General features: G+C 43.0%; 1 protein-coding gene across 2 annotated transcripts in view; it reads right to left on the reverse strand.

Annotated features, from left to right (window-relative positions):
- Positions 1 to 2,972: 2,972 nt before the first annotated feature.
- LOC121563380 (raftlin-like) overlaps positions 2,973 to 23,454 on the reverse strand; it is a 77,965-nt gene continuing 57,483 nt past the window's right edge. For both annotated transcript variants that reach the window (XM_045215140.1, XM_045215139.1), the window contains exons 8-10: positions 11,674 to 11,777; positions 7,612 to 7,687; positions 2,973 to 6,930 (exon numbers count right to left, since the gene is read on the reverse strand). In XM_045215140.1, the coding sequence (XP_045071075.1) occupies positions 6,217 to 6,930; positions 7,612 to 7,687; positions 11,674 to 11,777 (894 nt within the window). In that variant the 3' untranslated portion in view covers positions 2,973 to 6,216. The remainder of the gene's footprint in view (positions 6,931 to 7,611; positions 7,688 to 11,673; positions 11,778 to 23,454) is intronic.

The following is a 23,454-nucleotide window of genomic DNA, read 5'->3' on the forward strand; positions in this document are numbered from 1 at the left end:
ACCCCTCTAGATCACTCCACAATACGCACTGAAATCCTCATCAGCATGAGAAGAGCATGTTTTCATAGAGCGTCTCTAATGAACCAATAAACTCAAAGCAAAGTCATAACAAAGATGTGCGCGCAAAATGGAGGTGCTGACACGCGCATTTCTCCTCCTGGAAAGGGAGCTAATTAAGAAATGACAAGGGGTATTAATTAATTTACAGTTTAAAGGTCTGACGGCGTCCGATATGGCGGCGATTGGCGTTCACAGAGGTAATTGTATTAATGTGTGAGTGCTTCATCTGCAAACGCAGTGTAATTGGAGAAAAAGAACAGTGTGACTTTATCAAGCAGCGCAGTAATGGTTTTCACCAGATACTAAAACATGAGGCAATGGAGGCATACTGATAATGACCCATAATTCACTGCTCTGGACTTTCTCTTTTTTATCCTAATGAGTGAACTTCTGGTGAACTCAAGTTAAGTTCAAAGTGTACTTGTTGAAGGTGAGGAACATTTTGTTAATTTATTGGCCTCCTGGTACACAATACTTTCATTTAGTGTGGGTTAGATTAGAGTGTGATAGTAAAGAGTGATGATTGGTCATCTATATAGGTATGTTGATACTTTGAAAGAGTCCTTATAAGACCATGAAGTGTTAATGCAGACACAAAATATGCATTTCTTTGCTGAGTCATAAGCAGCATCAGAGGTAGGTAAATCCAACCAGATGAGCAGGTCACTGGCATGATCACTAGATGGCAGTGTTATCTTAGAGGTGAACTGACGTGGTTCAGTGGATGGATGGTATGACAAAACCAACTAGGTAAAAAAAAAAAGTATACACAGTGTAGATTAACAGAAATGATTAAGTGATCTGATGGCGTAGACAGTTTTTGTGTGTCCTCTTACAGTTTGCAGTAAATCAATTAACATTTATGGCCCTCTGGGCACAGAATGATATCCCTTGAATTAACCTTGGCGTATCATTATACAAATATAAAGATTTAGTCTGATAAATTCCCATCTTAATACAAGATTATAAAAAATCTCCAGACAATCAGTATGCCACATTCAGCAGTTTTATCCCAAACCCAACATCAGCTCAGGTCTTGGTGGTAAACCCCATGGGCCACAGTGCTTTAGGCCTAAGTACAGTTGTTCAATACTAGAACTGCAGACTTGAAATTAGGATTTTTGACATGCTCTAGTGGTCCACCTCGTCCCCTTGGTCATTTAATAGCTATTAACGCTTCCTGTAGTGGACAAAATGGATATGATGTGGTTGTGGTGGCATAGCCCTCATTATAATGACCCTGTCCTCCCCAGGGCTCCTAGCTCTCATGACGTATAGATCACCCCTGACCGTGAAACTCTACTGTAAATATGCTTGCTTTCACAAGCACCATTACCATGAGTTGTGAACACATGGGGCCTACATAATGTGGTTTTTAATACAGCAACGTAATGGCTATACATTTGATAAATTGTTCCCCCTTCACGGTAATGAAAATGTAATAAGCAGATACGACAGATTTGAAAGAATAGTTATGTTTTTTTTTTTTTATACGACAGATTTGATAGAATAGTTATGTTTTTTGCCCCTTAAGAAAATTACTTTGTCCGCAAGCGCATAGCTACAGCACTCGGGTCCAGCCTGATCCAACAATGGAGGGTCCTTATACTGTAGACTATGAGGGACTGAAGATTTCTGCCTTTCCCTCTTTACATTCTTTCTGCACTCCAAGGCCAACCTACAAGAGCCCTTCACTTTGGGCCCGATTCCGACCCGAGTCAAGCGTGCGTAAATGGAATGGAATTCCCTTTTTATGCACCTTTCTCTCTATGGTTATTCTGACCTTGAACTTCAGCATGAGAATAGCATGCTATTCAACCGTTATTTGTTTTGGGTGGAGATCAAAGAAATGAAGGTGTGGCAGAGGTGTGTCTACAGATATGCCGTATTCTGACCTTGACTTAATTCTCTCATATTTACACCACCTTTACACTGATGAAACGATGAATAAGGTCAAGCAAACCGTCAGTTTCAAGTGGAACAACATCTACTTTATTTTCCCCCTTGATAGAAATAACACCATTCTCTATGCACTGTAATTTGCAAATTGATAAGAGCTAGGTAAATGAGTAAGTCGTTTGGATAAGGGGATTGTAAATATAAATTACAATTGTTTCCTAACCTTAAATAATACACAATATCAGAGTATTTTAAAATCTACCAATTGGTGCTGAAAAGGAGATGAATATGTGTGTATTAAGATGGTTCTTTCATTGATCCCCATTCTGAACCAATTATCTCAATAGAAGCTGTTCTGAGGGTAAATGGGGGTGCAACTCAATATTAGGAAGGTGTTCCCAATGTTTTGTACACTCTGTGTATGTTCTAGTGAGTCTGTTGAGAAAATTTGAATTAAAGGTACACCGTATTTAATGTGATGGCTTTAGATAAATGTACTGAAAACCCTATTGAATGAAAACTCCTTGAGAAAATCTGCTGGCCAGCAAGTGGGAGGGTTCTCAGCAATTTAATTAAATGTATTCAGTGCGTGCAAGGGAGCCACACCTGCAAAGCCTGTTACACACCTGCATACGGTAAGTATGACTACCAACTACTGAGAAGTGCTTAATAAACCAAAAAGCTTAAAAAAGGAATAGATTTTCTGAGTCTGAATTGGGCCCTTAGAGCAGAACCTGAACAAACAGAACCTCAACATGTTTTTCTCACTGGCCAATGTCATGTGTATCCACCCATGTGATTCTAATGTCTAATGGTGCCTTTTAGTGTTTACGGAATCTAAGACATTGAAGGTTGCACATAAAGCTTTACAAGAGACTTGAAAATTGAAAGAGCACTGATGAGTGAAATGTGTAGTGTTGGGTAATGATTTAAGTTTAGGAATGACCCCAAAGATGGCAAAATACATTGGTTTTCAAAATTCACCTAGAAACACAAAACACCACAGGTGCACATTAAATATAAATCATTTTATAATATACAAATTGTACAGATGTCATGAACAGTAGGGATGTGGACATTTCCATGAAAGCGAATACAAAGAATACCTTAGTTTTTACAAAGACTGCAGTGCGTGACGGTAGCCAATGATCAAAGACACTCAACATTCAAAATGGCAGAGCAGGTGATGAAAACAGTAACATCGGAGATGAAACCTAACAACACAATTCCAGAGGCCACGAGCAAGCTAAAATGACAACATAAAGAGGTTGCCATCCTACTGTATCATGTTTCTGTCATTTCTAATCTGTCCATTTCACATCATAACACACAGGAAATTAACCCTGGAACACACATTTTGTACAGCATTATCAAGAACAATTGCACTGCCACTGACTGCTGAGCTTCAGACAATTATGGTTACATAAAGACAGGAAATAGTCGATTACCTTTTTTTCATGAGTGGGTTAGAGGCTCTTGTTCTAGACAAGGCTGAGGTTGGTCTACGTTAGTCACAGGTCTCCCTCATCACGGAAGGGTAAGTAAACAACGTTCAGCATCATTTAACTGATGAAGTGCCAGATCCTGCTTCACTTTTCTCTCCATATCCTTGTTTTTCAGTATCAGGAAAAATATAGTCTACCCACTCTCCCCAGAATTTACTCATGTCAAAGCTGAGCAAATGTACAATCACTAATCATCTCTTATCACGAGAGACGAGGGAGTGGAGTTCACGACCCCCAGGTAATACAAACGGATACAGGACCTGGTGTCATTTGACCCATTTGACCCAAGGTTACGGTTGTCCATGTTAATGGATGTCCTACCGGAATGCTGTAGGTGTTAAAATACAATGATGTAAAGAATGAGATCTCCTGATTGTTCCTGGCTGTATTTTTCCACACTTTCCTACCATTACTTAATGTACTTTGTACTTGAACAGGCAGTATTGTCTCAGTGTAAAATAATATACAAAGGAACAAGGATCACAGATATAAAAAAAGACTCAAATTGGTATGAACAACAGAACTGATAAACACATAATAAACAATGTATAAATAAGCAAACGTGACAGTCCTACATTATCTTATATCCGGGCAGAAAGCGATTTGTTTAAATCTAAAGAGAAAAAAATGACTTGATAAGAACCCGGTGGGGAAATGTGTCTCATATTCCAGGTAATCTCTTCAGTTATCACAGAGGAGTGTTTTAGATTGCCATTTCTTATTCATATTTGTCCTAGTCTCACAAATATTAAAACGGACAATTAATTTCTATTCTCTCTCTAGCAAATCTGCTATTTGACATGTGGGAAAACTCCTTTGTACTTGAACAAGTAGCAGCTGTGGAAAATCCATCAAACATGGTTCAAACATGACCCCTGACCACTTGGCCCTTAGTAATGACCTCACGCCCACAGCATCAAGCTCCATCATATGAGGGCCGGGGGGACATGGACCATGTTGTGGAAAAAGTTGGCAATGACGACCCCGTAGCTACAAATCCCCAATATGCCTTAGGAGGTAGCTAGCTACAGTATGCGCGTTAGAAAGCACACTTCAGCTAGTGTTAGCACGACAGAATACACTGAGCCTACCTTCAAATCAAAAACAGAAATGTCCCCTGTAAATCAACAAAACCTTGTAAAATCAAATTCCTTACCTCCCATTTAAATCTAAAACAGAGAACACTGAACATACCTTTATATTACCTTCAAACACTGATTGTAACAGCCCTCTCAGGCTATAACACTGAAACCACCTTGATTTCTGTCAAACGTCTGACATTTGTACTTGACGATTTAGGCCCTGTATCATAATAAGGCTATCCTGGTCACAGTTTGGAATTCTATGCTATACAATACATCTGCCATTGACATGAACATTTCAGAACAGTCGGTTATTCAGAAAAATACCACATTTACAAAACGGCGACATGCCTATATTAATCTGTAAGCATACAGGTTTCTACAGACTTTGCTTAGCAACTGCAGCACAAGAAAAATCAATCCCTATGAAAATCACAATCCAGATGAAGTGCTATTTGTTATTTTTCATGGTGAGGTTTTCCACTGTCAATAGCCACATAAGTGACCCCCATTATATAAATGTATGACTTGACTGACACCCCACTGACAAAGTCCATTAGCCGGTTAATGATTTCTCCACACAGCATCGATGCAGCACCACTTTAATATGGAAAGCAACATGATACCTTGAAAAACGACATAATGATTTTGGTATTGTCAGAAATGACGCAGTCAAGAGGGGCTTTAAAAGCTTGAGGTGAAATATTAACGCCAATGTCAATGGAAAATGGCAAATCAAACACGGCTATTCCAAATTGCTCAATATTTTTTTTTCTACTTCCTCTGTGCTCCGTTTCTATCTTGGTCTTCTATCTTGGTCTGTGAACATCCAGTCATGGCCCTGCCCATAACCTTGTCTCTATACTTGCCAAGTAGTTTTTAATGACCATTGATTGGAAAAGCTATTAAAATCGAACATGTGTAAACTCTCAAAGTTGACTCAACATTTCCAAGTATGGTTCTCATCACACTTCACTTCCACTCAACCCACACACATTCAAATGAGATTTACTCCATTATCAAACACTTTACTTGGCTTGGATATTGACACATTCGGAATGCAAGGCGAATGTATCATACCTACTATTAGAATCAGAGTGATTATCAGCATCATATGTAATACTTTACACGGAGGGCTAAAAGTAAACAAAGTTCCATTCACCTTGCATTGGATTGCCTGTCGCAACAATAGCTACTACATTTCCCACAGTGCTCCTCATCTAAACCCATGTGACATACAGTAACTGTACCACTATGGTACTGTACAAATAAGGACAAGCGAGTTTGCCTGGTTAAAGTCTGTTTCTTCAGACCCAAGGCCCATTGGTCCCATCAACTTGTCCATTATATCCAGTGACTCTCGTACATTAGTATCCTCCTCATCATTCTCAGTTATGTACATTCAGTATGTGTAGGTATAGGATCAGTCTGAGGCTGTGAGAGAGACTGTTGTGTGTCCATCTGTGGTAGAGATGTGTCCATTGTGGGGAGAAGTCTGCTGCAGAGGATAGAGTGATTACATGGTAGGAGGATGTTGCAGCAAGAAAGGCTGTTCCAGGGGGTAATAGTGACTTTGTGGAGCCCCTATCTCAGGTTATGATGTTTGGTAGGTACATGATTGATGGGTAGGAGAACCCTTAGGTGTGATGTCTGCTGTGGTCGGAAGATGTTTACATATCCGACCCTTGACTCTCTTCAGGGCATTGATTGGTCATTTTGACCTGTCCATCATCCTTTACTGCCTTTTGCACCTCCTCCTGCACTACATGTTCTTCCTGGTCAGGTGGGTCTTGTTGCATGGCAAAATTCTCAGTTTCTCCATTCTCTTCCCCTCCATTTGTCTCTTCCTCAGTCTCAACCCCATTTTCCTTCACTTCCATTTCAGCACCTCCCCCTTTCTGCGATTGCTCTTTGGTCTCCGCCTCCACCTCTGAACCCTTGGTAGTTTCGGTCTCATCTTCAACTGCCACCCCATTTTCTCTCTCTTCCACGATCTCCCTCTCTCCTTCTCTTTCCTGCTCAGTCTCTGTCCCCACCTCTTCTCCCTCCTCCACTCTCCCCTCTTTGTCACTTTTGTCATCTGTTCCTGCAGCTCCATCTCTCTCCTCCCCAGTTTCTACCCCGCTTTCTACCCTGTCCTCAGTTTCCACTTCAACCTCTTTCACTTCCTCCACCTCACAGGGAGCCTCACCCTCTTTACACACAGTCTCTACCTCCGTCTCTTTCACTTTCTCCTCTTTGTTCCCCTTGTTTTCATTCACGTTCCTGCTCTCCTCTTTGACCACCTTTTCCCCGTCGTCAAGAATCTTGGAATCTTCCAGATCTTTCTCTGCTGCCGATTGCTTGTTTTTCTTCTTCTTCTTCTTGCTTTTGAATATCAGTTTCTGAAAGACAGAATGTTTGTGTAAGAACGTTTCAAAACTGCTGTTCTATTGGCCATGTTAAGGATGGACAGACAGACTGTTGAAGATTGACATAATAGCAAACAAATGATTCTCATTGTGGGGAATGAAATGGTAATTTCAAGGGAATTGATTGGTGCCTTCAGGGGTATAGACCAAACAAGAAAATATGGCTGGTAATATTTCTGAGATCGCCTCCATTTACCCTTTCTTAGCACAGACTTATAGTATATTGAGGTAAACAGATGTTACCTGCACACAAACATCTGCATTACCATTCTCTGCTCGTCTCTGCCAGGGTTATTGCCCATCAGTTTGGTTGCCAATGGTGACCAGCGTTTAAATTCAGATCACAGACAATATCAGCATGGATTAATTCCACAAAGGACAAAGGTCAAATCTAGAGGTTATATCAGCACTATCTAGGGTCATATGGTAAGTACTTTCTCAACATGCATTGCCGTGGTTCCCACAGAATGGCTCATATCTCAGGAAGAAAGGGGTTCATTCACATTTGACCGGCACTGTGCATATTTATCTATGTGAAAACAAAAACAACTGTGGTATGGGCCGGGATGGTGAGGGGTGATGTTGGCCTTGAAGCGCTGCGAGCCGACCCACATGTGCCAAGACAAACACTGGGAGGAATGAGAGGTCACGTACCTTGGATTCCCTCCTCTTGCGGGAAAGGACAGGTCTCTGAAGAAAAACGACCTGCTTGGTGGCCAAACTTCCATCACTAGGGCAGAGGGAGAGATGGGAGATGGAGAGGTAAAAGGTAGAGATGAATATGGAGAGAGAGAAGGAGGGAGAGAGAATATGACTTTGGAGCAATGATGTATGTAAACGTGAATATGTTCTATGCTTAGGAGAGAGCTTAGACACCAAGAGAAAGAGACCATGTTCACTGGCTTCCCCAAAACATTGCTGTCCTCATAAACTTCTCCAAAATAATCCCTGTCCATGCACATGTCACACTGTGTTCATTTATGGATAATCCATACAGTACAGATGACAGACTAATCCACAGAGGAGATTCTGTCATCAGTGGGCTTCCTGTCTCTCGTGCTTGCTCTCTCTCCTGTTTGTCTCTCTTCGTTCCTTCTCACACGCATAACCTTCACTCTGTTTCTCTCCTTCGTCTCTCCATCCGACACGCATGTCTCGTCTCTGTTTCTTACTTACTCTAACTATCTGTCTCCTTCACTTTACTTATCTACCTCTTCCTCTTGTATGAGCTTCATGTAGGCTTTATCCATCCTTTCCCTTTTCCTTTCTCTCTTTTTTATATCCCCCTCTCCAGATCGCTCTCTCTGTCACTTCCTCTCTCGGAATCCCTCATCCATTAAAATAGATGTACTCTTACACACACTGGGAAGAAGCAGCTTTGAGTTAAGCTGGATCGTTAACTTGGCATATGAAGAACAATGAAAATGTATGATAGGGTGACAACGGTATAGAGCTGGCTGCAAATCTTCCCCACAACATGAAATGGCCTTCCAGATCTCCTGCAGAGGCTTACTATCTAAACCATCCCGATCCCTACCTCCTTACCCTGCGTTTCCAACAACCTATTTTCCAGGCTGTCAGATTGCCGGACAGCTTCATGCTGAATGAAAGCAGAAAAGTCAACCTGAGTCCTCAGAAAAAGCCCAAGCCCATTAAAGTAGAACGGAGCGGATGTGTTTGAAAATGACAGGCCCCTTGCTGCTGCAGTCCTGTCATAGCTGTCTGCGTCTGCAGTACTGGAACAGCACCTTCATATACCAGCAACAAGACTTTCTTTGGTACAGTGGTAGGGAACCTTGTGTATCGTGTTTAGTGGTTACCTGTGGTTGTTCATGTCAGCTTTATTCATGTTTTCTGTAGAGTAATGTTAAGCATTTCTTATAAAGGTATTATGAAGCACTTACCTATCTACTAAAACAGTTAAGATGTCCAAACATCAGATTTACGCCAAATGTAACATGTGGCAGAAATATACTGTACATTACCACGTGCACCTTCACATTCATTGTATTTTGATTAAAGAAGCCTCGAGTCTCGTTGGGTGTTCACTTTAGATGCTAACTTGTGTGTAAGTAGGTTTATGCATAACAGACTCCATGTAGACTCCTTCGGAAGAAGTGCACTTTGCTCATCCACAGACAGTATCCCAACGTGCATTAGCTTAATATAGTTGTAAAAATGGAAGAGTCAACATAATACAAGTGTAATGACTAAGCTAATCTGAAATGGGTCACTGCTATCGTTGCTGTACACAAAGAGACGAGTGTTTCAGAAATGGAGAGAAATTAGCGTTGCTGTGTTGTTATATCTAGGCCGGCTCTCTGATTAATTAGCCATGTTGTGCTGTTGTGTTTTGGCATTTTGAGAGAGAGGGATAAAAAAAAAGAGTGATGAAAAAACAATGGATGAAAATAGAGCGGTAATTAATCAGCTATGCTCCGGAACGGTCACAAACACGACCAGCAGAGACAAGGGTATGCAAGGTAAACATATAACTGCAACCGTGTTGAACTCTAAGTATATACTTGGAGTCTTCATAAGCATGACATAACACATTTCATAACTCTGACTAATAGCGGCAAACAGTAGTTGAAACAATAGCAAAGCGTTCTCCCCACCACTGTTTCGGTAAAAAGCGGGGGGGATGGGGCTGGAGAAATGTTAACATTTGTCACGTTCGTTGTGTAAAGGATCAGACCAAGGTGCAGCGTGGTATGAGTACATAGTCGTTTATTTTAATAAACACCGACCAGACTGGAGACACGCACCACTGGTTTGGTGCGAGGAGCAGGTACGAGCCATACCGGACTGGAGACACACACCACTGGTTTGGTGCGAGGAGCAGGTACGGGGCGCACCGGGCTGGAGACACGCAATACTGGTTTGGTGCGAGGAGCAGGTACGGGGCGCACCGGGCTGGAGACACGCACTACTGGTTTGGTGCGAGGAGCAGGCACGGGCCGTACCGGTCTGTGAAGGCGCACTGGCGGCACAGTGCGTAAAGCCGGCGCATAGCCTGGTGCCTGCACGGTCACACGCTCCTCAAAGCGAGTGCAGGGAGTTGGCTCTGCTAAACCTGGCTCCGCCAGCCTCTGCTCTAAGGACCGAGCTCTCTGCTGCAGGAGGGTTAACTCCTCTCTCAGCTCCTCCTGTAGGCCTCCTGCAGCGCCTCCTTCTGAAGGGAGAGCTCCTGCTCCCTCTTAACTAACAGCTCCCGTAAGGCGGTGGTCTCCTCTCTCAGAGTACTGAGCTGCAGGTCTTGGAGGGCATCTATTATAGCGGCTTATTCTATCGCTATCTCCCTCTCCACCATCAGCCCTTCCAGGGCCTCCTGCTGCTCCACCAACCACCCCGTGTGCCCCCCCCAAAAAAATCTTGGGGCTGCCTCTCGGGCTTCCTTCGAGATCGGGACCTTTTGAGTCAGCGTTTTTCCTTTCCTGCCTGGGCTTCTTCCTTCGCCCAAGGTCCCTTACCGGCCAATATCTCCTCCCATGTCCAAAATGTCTTCCCCACCTGTGTTCAGGGTGTCTGCTCCTCCTCGCCACGCTGCTTGGTCAGTTGGTGGTGGGATCTTCTGTCACGTTCGTTGTGTAAAGGATCGGACCAAGGTGCAGGGTGGTATGCGTACATAGTAATTTATTTTAATAAACACAGAGAAAATAACAAAATCCAACAGCACGTGAAGTTCAAGAGGCTAAACATCAAACAAGACAAACAGAAACAAGATCCCACAACTAAGGTAGGCAACATGGCTGCCTAAGTATGATCCCCAATCAGAGACAACGACCGACAGCTGCCTCTGATTGGGAACCACACCCAGCCAACATAGAAATATATAAATTAGATTTCACACCCTGACCAACTCAACTAGAGATCTCAATGTCAGGGCGTGACAACATTTACATTCAAAGACAGAGCTATGGATGCAAGGACTGACCATCCATGACATCAAAAGTATAGTTTTAACCATGTTTTGAGGCTATACAGTGTTTGTTTACATTTACTTTGTTTACAAACATTGGAGTAAAACAAAGTTATATTTGGGGTTCTGATGGGGTACAACAGTTGAACTAAGCTCATAAGGCATTTATTTATAAGTTATATTCTTCAAGAATCAATTCAATGAGTACATACAGTATCATTGGATTGGACGTGTTCTGACTTGTGATAATGATGAGTGCTTGTGACTGTGTAAAGTGGGGTCTCAGATGGGAGTATTATTGAGGACTTGGAAGTCATGTTGTGACTGCTGATGACTGAGCTGTTGACTGTTAGCGAATGTGTGGTTGCAGTCCTCATATAAGATGAATGAGTCAGCAGAGGCTGAGCAGAAGAACCGTTACATTTCTCTGAAGGGATTTTCCAGTTACACACATTTGTGGGTTTAAACTGTCTCGCACCACACACTGTTACGTATGAACTCGCCAATTGGGGCCAGTTAGTATTTACGTTGAACAGCCTGTTGAGTTCTTCTGACTGATTTCACAATCCATTTAAGTTGAGCTGTTAACTGACCAGGGATATGGGCTGACCATCGCTTTGTCTAAATGAGATGGGTGTTCTTTGAAATCAAAGAGAAGGCAGTTTAATCTCTAGAGGGTTAATCATGTTGACCAATCAATACCAGAGTTAGGTAACCAGGATATAAATGATATGGTCATTCAGGCCCTAACTCAATATTATTGAGAGTGTGTATTGGAAGGTGAGAGTAGTTACCTGTTGGTCTTGATGATGGGTGTAGGCAGCACACATGTTAGTCTCCAACCATACATGGCAAGAGACTGGAGCAAGGGAACATAGTCTGTCTTCACCTGCAAGCCCTAAAGAGAGAATACACACACATTAATATTACATACTACAGTTATACACAGACACTATACACACACACATGCATACACGTACGCACAAGCAAACATACGAATAGGGCTGGCACAATTATCGTATAATCATATAACTGACAATAACTGTGAACTTAAAAAATTATCGTCATAATCGTCTTAATACATATTCATTTTAGGAGAAGGGGGGATTCAACTTCATATTCAAGTAGATATAAATGATCCAATAGCAGTTTTTCATTTTTACATGAAGTGGGTAAAGTTGGTAGTCATTTTACGAGCAGAACGGCACCATTGGAAGGAGAAGCTTCATTTCCCAAAGTTCCAAGCGGTCAAAACTATTCGTTTTTGAGACAGGGGTGTTACCAAAGCTGTGTTGTATTCATTAGGTTTGTCGTAGCTATTTTTCAGAGATGCATTATGATGCTCAAAACATATTTAAAATTATGACAATTATGACAATAACCGTGGCCATTTGCATGACAAGTAATTCCATAATCGTCACATCGTAACGTACAAAAACACACACAGGCAGACAGGCACACACACGCATAAATGTATGCATGCATAAACACATAAACCATTAAAACCCTATCAAAAGAGTCACGATTACACAAGCTCTTGACAACAGATGATGAACTATGTATGATCCATACCAAAATACATGCATTTCTGTTAGATTGTTTGCGGGTATGACAGTGTAGTGCACTTGGGTTAAAGACACACGCACACATGCGCTAACGCCTCTGCTCACACAGGAAGTGTATGTGGTTTTCCATCTCCTCTGCCCTCACTGACAAACCCCAGAACATGTCAGATATGCAAAGACACACGCATACAACATATGCATGCGCACATTGTAGTGCTATACGGGCATCTACAGTACATTACATTTAGATTTTAGTCATTTAGCAGACGCTCTTATCCAGAGCGACTTACAGTTAGTGAGTGCATACATTATATATATTTTTTCATACTGGCCCCCCGTGGGAATCGAACCCACAACCCTGGCGTTGCAAACGCCATGCTCTACCAACATCCCTGCCGGCCATTCCTTCCCCTACCCTGGGCCAACTGTGCGCCGCCCCATGGGTTTCCCGGTACGACAGAGCCTGGATTCGAACCAGAATCTCTAGTGGCACAGCTAGCACTGCGATGCAGTGCCTTAGACCACTGCGCCACTCGGGAGGCTGTACAGGCTGAGGGCAGTGGGTCCCAATCCAACACATAAACAAAACAATATCTCTATAACCACAAACAAGTCTTAAGCCACAAGCCAGTGAGAATTGGCCAGGACCCATCGTTCGAGAAACACTGTAGTAGGGTAGAGAGGGCTCTGTTGCAACTGTTATTTACGTTGGCATTTGCCGTCCCAGCATCCCTCGGGAAATTCAGAGCTGTGAGAGCTGTGTTTTAGGGTTTGTGTTGGAACCTCTGCCAGAAATTGACACTTTTTCAAAGCCATAAAAGCAAAGTAAATTGGGAAATAAGTTTTGTTTAATGGCCCTCTCCATTCCTGAGCGTAACTGAGACTCGACTGAGAGTGAATCATGTTCTGGAAGATTCCCTCCCCCTGATCTTACCATGGACACCTTGGTGTATCAGCACATGAGAAACGGCGTCTTAGCAGTAACTTTGCGTTCTGATTTGTGTGTTAAATATAATCTATATATTAAAAAAGAGCCATAGGTTGGGGTGCAAGCTAGGGTGGTAAAGGGCTACATTATCAAGAGTGGAGAACGGTGAGATAGAGGCTAAGATTTCAAAACAGAACAGTGTTGCTCCTGTAAGTCGCTCTGGATAAGAGCGTCTGCTAAATGACTAAAATGTAAATGTAAATGTTATAGAGTAAAACTATCAGGGTGAGGTTGAGTTCCTCTTGGGTTCAAAGTGCACTAAGAGTGAGAGAAAACAGAGCTCTATTGTTTTGAGGTAATTCTCCACCGTTTCTATTTGAGTAGACATGACAGCCATAGCTACCTTTTTTCAATAAGTCTAATTCTACCTTCATGTTTTTACAGGCTGTAGTCTGGTCTATCAGCCCAGGGACATTATCTAGACTAGTCCTCTAGTCCTCTAGCTATCACTTTGTCTTTGGACTGGGCTGCACTTCTTCCACCACAATCTCATTATATTCTCATGGATAATGAATGGGTGATCCTGAAACAAGGCTTAAAAGTCCCTACTCCGCATGTCAATAATTGAGAGAGATTGAGAACATTTTTGAAAACCAAAAGCTGTAATGAAGACCAATCACACCATATACAGTATAATAATAATAATAATAATAATAATAATAATAATAATAATAATAATAATAATAATAATAATAATAATAATAATAATCAACACAGTCTCAGTAGAATATGTCAACATTTTGACATTTAACCATTGTAGTTAGCCTAGATGTCAACCAATATGACGTATTAGTCACATATTTCGGTGAGCAGAATTCTCTGGGAACTTCCTCATCCACAAGCCATCAGCATAGTTTTCACATCCCTCATCAAACTAGTCTGACCGTAGGAGTGGACTCATGCAGGCTCTTCGAATCCAGGCTCTGCTGTAGCCGGCCGCAACCGGGAGACCAATGGGGCGGCGCACAATTGGCCCAGCATCGTCCAGGGTAGGGAGGGAATGGCCGGCAGGGAGGTAGCTCAGTTGGTAGAGCATGGTGTTTGCAACGCCAGGGTTGTGGGTTCGTTTCCCACGGGGGGCCAGTATGAAAATAAAAAAGAATAATGTATGCACTAACTGTAAGTCGCTCTGGATAAGAGCGTCTGCTAAATGACGTAAAATGTAAAAAATGCAGGGACAGTGAAAATTGGTTTCTGTATCTAGGTCAGCTCTTGTCTCACCTCGGCTTGAGCGGAAAGAAAAATTGGCAAAGGATACACTTTAATGATCCTTTCAGTGGTCTCCCTGCCACACGGGCTGCTATTTGACTATTGACATGCCTTGGTTTACTTTTGACCGGTGTGTGTTAAAATAAATATTTCAGGCAATAGCCAAATAACAAGCAATATCTACGCTTAGACAACTTTTTAAAGATTATGTAAGTTCTTACTAATTTCCCCAAGACCCATTGGTGCTGATGGATGAAAACCTCGTCTCCAAAACAGAAACCTTTCAGGAAATGGAAAAAAACTGCCATATTTTCTCATTAATTAACATACAATTATGAAACTTCAGAAGCTATTTTGAATAAATGTTCTTGGTCCTAGAGTCATGAAATGTTCAGAATTAACTGAGGGGAGTTACTGCTTTCAATTCATGTAAAAGGAAAAAGAAAAAAGTGCAAAATTGGAGTTACGAGGTATTCATCCGACAGCGATGTATACTTTAGTTTATTTTGGCTATTCAACATTTTGCAACACCCACTGCATGCTAATTGCCTGCTCAAATCGGGCAGCACCAATAGGATTTATGGCATATTTCAGCTCATTACATCAATTCAGTCAAACTTAGCAACATGACAGACAAATGTTGGGAGAACTAGAGTCTAGACTACAAGTTAACATGAGAGGCCCTCTGACCTATGACACCCACCCACGCACCCACACACCCACGTACACAGCCACACACACCCACGTCTAAAGTGTCCTCTGTCTGAAATTCACCCTCCAAAGATTCTTTATTGGCATCTTTACGCTATGTTGTTGGTCTTTAATCCCATTTTGACATAATTTGGTTTCTGGTGACTGAAGTAGTGCTCTTCAAAGCTCTGGGAATGAATGACAACAATGTCAATGCCTCAAGCACACAGTATTGTTACTGGTAGATTTCTCTGCATAATGCCTCTCCGGATAATGGCCATGCACTTTTGGGTTAAATTTAATATAGCCTGTGAGAAACTGAGGTAACACTGGGAAAACATGATGCCCTTGTTGTTCAATGTAATGGATGAAGGCATTTAGTATTGTCTTTTTTGTAGTAAGGCATCTTAATGAGCATTTAGAAAACCATTATTGAGTGTTAAACAGTTAAACATGTTAAGTCCTATATATATTACACACATAGCCATATTGTGAATAGATGCAGTAAAGAGGTAAATGGAACTCAACCAAAACAATGAAAATGCCATGGAAACGTGTGGAGGAAAGATGCCGTTGTGTAAAGATTCCAAATCTCCTCATTGCCACCCAGCAAAATTAGCATACATTTAGGCTATTGTTTATATGTGTATTTCACACTATGTTGAGGTAAAAATAGGAGTATAATGGTTGTATGGATGTCAACCCCAATACATGTTCATGTCATTGTCACCAATTAACGGCATTGCAGTTAAAAAATGACTTTGACAACTACCACCGATTTCTGTATGCTACTGTAGCTATTATACCAGCTTATACGAACGGGAGTTAGCATTTAGCAGTCACTTCTTCTAAACCTGAAAAGGAACACCTTCTAAATGTTATGCAGCGAAAACAGCCAAATATATCAAAATCGGACTTTAGTAACCACATTGTGGTCCTGTTACAATACATCAATCATGACGGATTTGACGAATATCCACTTTGTTAGATTTATTGAATGTGCACCAATCCAGTGTCATTCTATCCCCCACGGTCTGAGTTCCATTGACCTCTACCACATCTATGCTATATGAAGTTGCCAAGAATGTATTTATGACACATTATACAACGGGTGGGTCTAATCCTGAATGCTGATTGGTTAAAATCACATTCCAAACAGTGTCTATTCCACAAGTTACCACCCGCTAAATCTATGACGTTAAAATGCCTATTTACTCTGTTCCATCTGACTGGGAAATCCACTGTCTCATCAGCCCAGCCAGACAATTTATAAACTTGATCTCCACTATAAAAAGCATCTAGACATTATCTCATATTTCTTTTAGACTAACATTTAGTTGTATATTATTATTATTATTATATTATTTTCAACAGCGGAGATTTGTATAAACCTTCCTCTATGTCTCTCCGACATTTGCAACATTGTTTCAATATTCAAGTTCGATCTCCAGCTGTCGCATAGTAATGAACGTGTTGGGAGTCGAGATGAGACAGACTGGCAGCTTACTCAGCCAGTCGAAATCATGAATCAGCATCATTTTTATGGATATATACAAAGAAATATCAATAGAAAACAGGTAAAATGAAATTAAATGCAGAAGTTTGCAGTCTTTCCAACTTCAGTTTGAAGTGATTGTGTTAGCTGTGTTGTTGGCTAGCTCCTCTGAACAACAGTGTCCTGATGAGAGAGCACATTTTCTATGCCAGGTGAAATCGCGCCTCATTAGCTCAATTTTATGGATGTATCCAAATAAATGTAATTAGAAAACAGCTTAAACAAATGCAAATGCAGCTACTTCGTTGTTATTCTGGCTGCACTGTGACGTGACTGTAAATTAGCCGTAGTTGGCTAGCTAGCAAGCAAAGGATAAGAACGTTGCCAGCCAGTGTGGCAATAGAACATTTAGAACGAACGACTGGGTCGCGTCCATAGATACAGAACAAAAAGACTGAACGACTGGGTCGCGTCTCTGGCAACCAAACCGATAGAACGAACGACAAGCAGGCTTGGGTAGCAACCCTAGATTTGTGTCGGGACTTTATCTTGTGGAAGGATGAAATAGAATGAATAAATTCATAAAAATAGCGTTTTTAATGAAAATATGTCAATCATTATTTGAATACGTTGGTAACCCGTTGTATAAAAGTGATAATGCCCTCGACTTCGTCTCGGACCTAACAACACCCGTGCAAATATGTCCTCCAAACTCCGGCTTCTCTGGCATTATCACTTAAGTATAACACTTGATAAAATCTCAAGTAATGTATAACCCAAATGTTGACCACATTGCAACACATGCATTCCAAATCCCCAAAGGACACAGTTAGGCATTAAATATTAGCAATAGTGCTATCATAAAATGATATTCACACACATCCACTTCCTGTTGTTGTCAGTTGTCACACATGGTATTTGTTACAGAATTTATCTAGAAATTATGAGAACGTTAGAAATACACTAACATGCCGCTATACTAAGCATTTCATTCCCTTACATGAATGAGAACTAATAATTAATAAGGTTGCAAAATCTATAAAGAATATTTCTCAGAGGTCTCAAGGAGAGGAACTTTTTGTTGCAGCTCTAAGAGTTCAATGATAAGGGGAGGCATTGCATTATATCCAAGGCTGAACTTCCATATTGATTTTCCTTTTGATACGAGAGATGGGAGCACAGTCCTAATATGAGTTTCATTGTGTAGGAAATTATGTCTAGTGATTCATTTTGCGGGCTCCATGAACATCTCCTATTCAGTTCATTTAGTCATTGATTGTAGAAATAGGAGAAAGTCTCTGCACACTTTCATTGTAGCCGAGCTTTATGTCAGTCGACCTTCATCAGAGTATATCTCCACCAGTCATTTAGTTAAGAAAATGGGAAGAATGTTATTGATTGTCTAAGGTAGAATGTCCATCCATAGACCTACACAGAATTCTGAGCATCTGTACAGTTATTATTTAGCCTTACAATCTTGATTAAATGGTCTAACGTATACATTCTTATATGGTGAATACATATTGACTAATATGAATTTAAAGTACCTTGTTTATAAAAATAATTGCTGTCAAAATGACCCCTTCTCCCACAAAAACGTGACATTAGTGACATTTGAGGAAGGTCTGTCTTTGTAGATTACAGGCCACAAACAGCTCTACATATCTAAACTGTCCCAATCATACCACATTCTACCAATGTGATTGTGAATACTGCACAAAAAGATACTGTAATCACTCCTCATTTATGTTAAAAGTCCAATTCATTTTATGAGTTTGCTATCAATTAAAACAGAAGTTTTGACATGTTCTATGCAATACGAAAACAAAAACTCTGAGAAAAGCTGCACTTCCTGCTTCAACACAACAATATTGATTGAATTCTCAGTGAACCAGCCTGTTTTCTTGTTTTCGCTGCTCATAAATCCAACCACCTGTCAGTCTTTCAGCAAGATGGGAACGAGAGCGGTGGGGAAAAATATCCCAATCAATATTCTGCATAATTTTTCAGTGCAATTATTCTGGCACCGAAATGACAATGAGCGGTGAGGATACTTTGCATATACATTGTGACGTCACGAGAGGCTACACAGCTTTCAGCGGGATTGCTCAAGTAGTGCAAGGAGACAAGGTTCAAACAAAACAAGGATTTTATTATAGGTCTTGGGAAATTAACGAAAATATAACAAAATTCTGTTCTCTGGTGGCTCTTTAAGGGTTAACAGTTCAGGGATGTCTCTTCCACATCCAAAATCATAACTCTCCCTCGCTCAAATAACTTTTCCCCAGTCTTACTGTATTCCACGTTGCAGCTAGTGGCCAACCCAGCAAAACGTCCTTCCAAATGTCCCACACGTATTTCCACAGGTGCATATATCCAAAGGTGAGTATTTCCCAAAGGTAAGTATCTCCAAATCCTTATATTCCTCATGGAAGTGGACGTGCAGCACTCTTGTCCTCCAGAGAGCCCAGGTTGGAGACTGTGTCTCTTCACCCCCCACACCTTCAGCTCATCAGCTCCTCATTTGTTTCAGCTGCGTGGGAAGATTGGCCATAGAGGGGTGGAGTTCCCGACCATACCAGCAGATGGAGCCATAGCTGTCTGGGTTTGCAGCCACCTCAGGGGGATGTAACGTCCCTCCAGGACACAGCCTCTCGTGACATCACACATCCCCCTTCTCGGGACCGACGTCCTCGTCGGGGTAAAGGCAGCGAAGAAGGCATCACGCCGGGAGAGGGCGTCCGCATTGCCGTGGTGCTTGCCAGACTGCTCTCTCTTCAACTCCTCCAACTCTAGGACCAGGGACTCAGCCTCCTGTTGTCTCTCCTTGAGTTTCTTACTGAACGCATCAGCCTTGGTTTTAGCAGAGTTTAGCTTCTGTTGAGCAGCTTTCAGTTCCTTCTCTCTCTCTGCCTCCGCATTCTTCATCTTGTTCTCCAACACCTTGTACTTCTCCTCTGCCTTCTTCTGGACCTCCTTACTACTGCGCAGGGTCTCCTCACACTCCTCGATGGTCCTGCGCAGCCTCTCCAGCTCCTCCTGTTGCTTAGGGAAGGAGCTCTGTTGGAGTTTAGCCTGGAGGATATCTAACTCTTCTGTCTTCATGTCTAACTGTTGCTTTAACAAACGATACCTCTCAGCGGTCCCCTTCAGACCAGACAGTTCTTTGTCCAGATTCTGTAGCTCCGTCTCTGTGTCGGTCTGGGCACCTGCCCTCCCTATCAGAGCCCGGGCGGGAGTGAGTAATTCGGAGGATTGCACCGGAGCCTTCCCAGGATGAGTCTTGCCTCTCCGTTTCCGAGGTACTCGGGTTATCCTCTCCTGAGACTCTCTCCAGAGTGGGTAAAAGGCTGGGCAGTCTCGTCCAATTAGGACAGGGAGGGAATCAACCACCCCCGCCGTCGTGTGTATGGTTCCCCGTGTGCTGGTCATTGTAAGTTCAGTAATGGGGTATTCTCTGGTGTCCCCATGGACACAGGAAACTGGGAGGACTTTCCCCGGGGTCAGACACGTTGGGCCCACCAAATCCTTACGCACCAGGGTGGCCCGGCTACCAGAATCCAGTAAGGCCTCCACATCATGGTGATTCACAGTTACCGGGCAGGTGGGGGGTCGATCTGGGCCGCCATCTACGACTCCCAAGAGCGAGGCAAAACGGCGTGTGGGTGCTGAGCTGGAGGACTCCGCAGTGGGCATAGGTTCATCGGCTGGTTTCCCACACTGCCAGGAGATATGTCCCATCTCCCCACACCGGTAACACTGTCGAGTTTCCCCCTCCTGGTGTACTCTTCTTGGACCCGCCTGGTTTCTGGCTCCCCCTGGAGCCGGGGATAAGTCCTGACGTGGCTGGGTTCGAGACCTTGGGGTCCTTTGGACGGGTTCTTCCCATTTGTGGTGGGGCCGCACTCCTGGGGTCTTTTCGGGAAGCATTCAGCATCTCCGCTGTGGCCTGGTACTTTTCCACAGCTTCCACGGTCAGATCAGCCGTGGTCAAGGCCTGTTGACTGATGAACCGTTTTGCCTCATAAGGCAGGGGCGCGTAGGTAACGATCCACCACAACGGCCTCCACCACCGCCGCTGCTGTATTCCTCTGCGGATCCAGCCATTTCCTTGCGATTCGGACAAGTTCATGCATCTGCGCCCGAGGAGGTTGGTCTGGTTGGAAGGTCCAGCTGTGAAAGCGCTGGGCCATACCAAACTTTGTGAGTCCATATCTGCTGAGGATCTCAGACTTCAGGGCATCATAGTCAGTAACCTGGTCAGGGCCCAGGTCCTGGACAGCATTCAGCGATTCCCCGGTTAGAAAGGGGGGCTAACAGACCAACCCACTGTTGCTTGGGCCAGGCTTCCCTAGTGGCCGTGGCCTCAAATGCATGCAGGTATGCCTCAATGTCATCGGTAGCTCCCATCTTAGATATAAAGTCACTTGCCTTTATTGGGCGGGTATTTTGGACAACCCTCTGTCTCTGCAACTGCAATTCCTCTGCCTTCAGAAGGTTGGCTTTCTTTTGCTCCTCCAAGAGAGCCACGTTTGCTTGCATCTGGGCGTGCTGGCCAGCAACAAGGGCTTTCAATATGTCCTCCATTTCAGTCGGGCGGGGAGCCTACGGCCAACTTGGAAAACTGGGTGATCAAACCTTCGGTATCCTCCTCTGACATGCACTATTAACGCTTGAGCGTGCCCGTATTCTCCACCATCTGTGACGTCACGAGAGGCTACACAGCTTTCAGCGGGATTGCTCAAGTAGTGCAAGGAGACAAGGTTCAAACAAAACAAGGATTTTATTATAGGTCTTGGGAAATTAACGAAAATATAACAAAATTCTGTTCTCTGGTGGCTCTTTAAGGGTTAACAGTTCAGGGATGTCTCTTCCACATCCAAAATCATAACTCTCCCTCGCTCAAATAACTTTTCCCCAGTCTTACTGTATTCCACGTTGCAGCTAGTGGCCAACCCAGCAAAACGTCCTTCCAAATGTCCCACACGTATTTCCACAGGTGCATATATCCAAAGGTGAGTATTTCCCAAAGGTAAGTATCTCCAAATCCTTATATTCCTCATGGAAGTGGACGTGCAGCACTCTTGTCCTCCAGAGAGCCCAGGTTGGAGACTGTGTCTCTTCACCCCCCACACCTTCAGCTCATCAGCTCCTCATTTGTTTCAGCTGCGTGGGAAGATTGGCCATAGAGGGGTGGAGTTCCCGACCATACCAGCAGATGGAGCCATAGCTGTCTGGGTTTGCAGCCACCTCAGGGGGATGTAACGTCCCTCCAGGACACAGCCTCTCGTGACATCACAACATTTTAAGCAGTTATCATAATGAATGTGCTGGGTACGAAGTCTGATCATCCTTTGTAAAATAGTGTTATCAAGCTAACTTCAGGAGAGATTAGTCGAGCAAAATTGCTTTTGATAAAGTCCTGGCCAGCACTTTGATTGGATTCATTGGAACTATAATGTGGAACATCTAAAGTTGTTACACGTTGCTTTGTCCTTCAATTAACTTTCAAAAGGTGCTTAAAAAGGTCAATAAAATCCATGTTATTTCTCAGTGGTTGACAAAATCATTGCTAATCTGTAACAAAGACATTATTGCAGTATCTTTATAATAAGAATAAGAGCACCTCCTCCCAGCTACCCACAGCACTGAGGCTAGGAAACAGCCGCAGAAATTGTCGCAACCCCTATTACTAGCCTGTTCAACCTCTCTTTCGTATCGTCTAAGATCCCCAGAGAAAAAGCTGCCACGGTCATCCCCCTCTTCAAAGGGGGTGACACTCTAGATCCAAACTGTTACAGACCTATATTCATCCTGCCCTGCCTTTCGAAAGTATTTGAAAGCCAAGTTAACAAACAGATCACCGACCATTTCGAATCCCGCCGTACCTTCTCCGCTATGCAATCTGGTTTCCGAGCTGGTCATAGGTGCACCTCAGCCACGCTCAAGGTCCTAAACGATATAATAACCGCGATCGATAAAAGACAGTACTGTGCAGCCGTCTTCATCGACCTGGCCAAGGTTTTTGACTCTGTCAATCACCGCATTCTTATTGGCAGACTAAATAGCCTTGGTTTCTCAAATGACTGCCTCGCCTGGTTCACCAACTACTTCTCAGACACAGTTCAATGTGTCAAATTGGAGGGCCTGTTGTCTGGACCTCTGGCAGTCTCTATGAGGGTGCCACAGGGATCAATTCTCGGGCCGACTCTATTCTCTGTGTATATCAATGATGTCGCTCTTGCTGCTGGTGACTCTCAGATCCACCTCTACGCAGACGACACCATTTTGTATACATCTGGCCCTTCATTGGACACTGTGTTAACAAACCTCCAAATGAGCTTCAATGCCATACAACACTCCTTCCGTAGCCTCCAACTGCTCTTAAACGCTAGTAAAACTAAATGCATGCTCTTCAATCGAACGCTGCTTGCACCCGCCCGCCCGACTAGAATCACTACTCTCGGCGGGTCTGACTTAGTATATGTGGACAACTACAAATACCTAGGTGTCTGGTTAGATCGTAAACTCTCCTTCCAAACTCACATTAAGCGTCTCCAACCCAAAGTTAAATCTAGAATCGGCTTCCTATTTCGCAACAAAGCCTCCTTCACTCATGCTGCTAAAC

Source organism: Coregonus clupeaformis, unplaced genomic scaffold, assembly GCF_020615455.1.
Source record: "Coregonus clupeaformis isolate EN_2021a unplaced genomic scaffold, ASM2061545v1 scaf0377, whole genome shotgun sequence".
In the NCBI taxonomy this organism is placed as follows: domain Eukaryota; kingdom Metazoa; phylum Chordata; class Actinopteri; order Salmoniformes; family Salmonidae; genus Coregonus; species Coregonus clupeaformis.